Source organism: Crocodylus porosus, unplaced genomic scaffold (genome assembly GCF_001723895.1).
Source record: "Crocodylus porosus isolate Cpor-Errol unplaced genomic scaffold, CroPor_comp1, whole genome shotgun sequence".
Taxonomy (NCBI): domain Eukaryota; kingdom Metazoa; phylum Chordata; order Crocodylia; family Crocodylidae; genus Crocodylus; species Crocodylus porosus.
Window position 1 is genome coordinate 78,816,322 of NW_017728949.1, and position 1,574 is coordinate 78,817,895.

At 45.5% G+C, this 1,574-nt stretch overlaps 1 protein-coding gene across 1 annotated transcript in view; it reads right to left on the minus strand.

The window, feature by feature from the left end:
• The window catches only part of NEB (nebulin), a 207,897-nt gene that overhangs the window by 130,492 nt on the left and 75,831 nt on the right, over window positions 1–1,574 (minus strand). The window contains exon 46 of the mRNA XM_019553612.1: window positions 8–298. Within this exon, the coding sequence (XP_019409157.1) occupies window positions 8–298 (291 nt within the window). The remainder of the gene's footprint in view (window positions 1–7; window positions 299–1,574) is intronic.

A 1,574-nucleotide genomic window follows, 5' to 3' on the forward strand; every position in this document is an offset into this window, starting at 1 on the left:
CATAGGCCTTTTTAGCATGGATCACATCATTCTGGTCTGGCAGGCATGTCCACTGGTGCAGAGGATGTCTATAATCAACATCACTGACCAGTTCCTGACCTTTCTTGGCCACAACAACTGACAGCATGTCCACTGGGGTGCTATACTTGGTCTTCCATTTCTCAAAGTCTTTCTTGTACTCCCTGTCACTCTGGATCTTGGCTACATGCATTGACCACATCATCTTGGGATCATCCTCTATGTTGCGGGCTCCAATGTGATGTCCCAGTTGCTTGCGATACCCTTCCTTGTATCTGTACTGTACGGAAGAAAATTATCAAATTTCATTTAGCTGTCTTCATTAATAAGAAAACATACATAAAATATCTATGGCCATTCTTCAGGACTCAATACTAGCTCAGGATTATGAGACCTGCCTTTGACAAAGGTTCAGTTCTGTATTCTGCCTGCTAGTGCACTGGGACTACACTTTCCAGTAGAATTCTATTTCATACCTCCCGCCATGTGCCCCAACCACCAAGCCTGAGATTGAAACACCAAGGATGTTCTGGGGTGAAGCAAAACCTCTGTGGTTTTTCCCAGTGTACAAAAAAGAAACTTCTGAAATCTTTTAAAAGAAATGTAGAATGAGAAACTCATTTCTAATCAATAATATTTTCAATTAATAGACTTCCCCAAGGATAGATTGTTTTAATCAATGACTACTTTATTGGCAATTTGACAAAACTAGACAGTAGATTATAATTTAAGCGGCCACTTAAACAATTATGCCTGAAGGAATTATTAGAAAGCATTAGTTTAGAACTAGTAGGAAACCTGATAACTAAGAATGCAGATATAGCACAGGTCTTCAACAAAGACCACACACTGTTGTCAGAACAGAAGAATAGCAGGAAATTTTAGAGAGCTCCACAGGACTCATTCTGGGTCTAGTGTTGTTTAACTGTCTCGTTGATGACTTGGATCTTGGATAGAGAACTTACTGATCAAGTCTGAAGATGATACAAAATGATGAGAGGGTGCCAACATTCTGGAGGATAGGAGTAGAATTCAAAAGGATCTTGATAAATTAGAGAACTGGGATACAATAGCATAACTGTATTTAGCACTAATTAGGCCTCAACTAGAGTGCTATGTGTAGTTCCAGCCCCGCTTTAGGTAAGATGTTGAGAAATGATAGTTGAGTGACAGGTGAGTAACAAAGACGATAAAGGGGTTAGAAGAGGGGCGGGCAATTATTTTGGGCAGAGGGCCACTTACCCAGTTTCGGCAGGCTGTCAAGGGCCGCATGCGTAGCCTCGCCCCTTGACAGGCACCCCACCCCTTGACAGGTGCCCCACCCCTTGGTCACCATCTTGGGACCAATGTTGTAATGTCTTGGGACCAATGTCCCAGGGCCAGCACTGGAGAGGCCCAGAGTGGGGCGCAGCCTGGCAGGAGTCCATGGATCCGGGCTGGGCAGCACCAGCAGAGAGAGGGGGGAGCTGGCCTGGCTCCATAGAGCCCCTGCCAGCTGGGACCCCGCACTCCTGCCACCCTGCTCTGGGCCCCACTGGCACTGGCCCCAAGACACC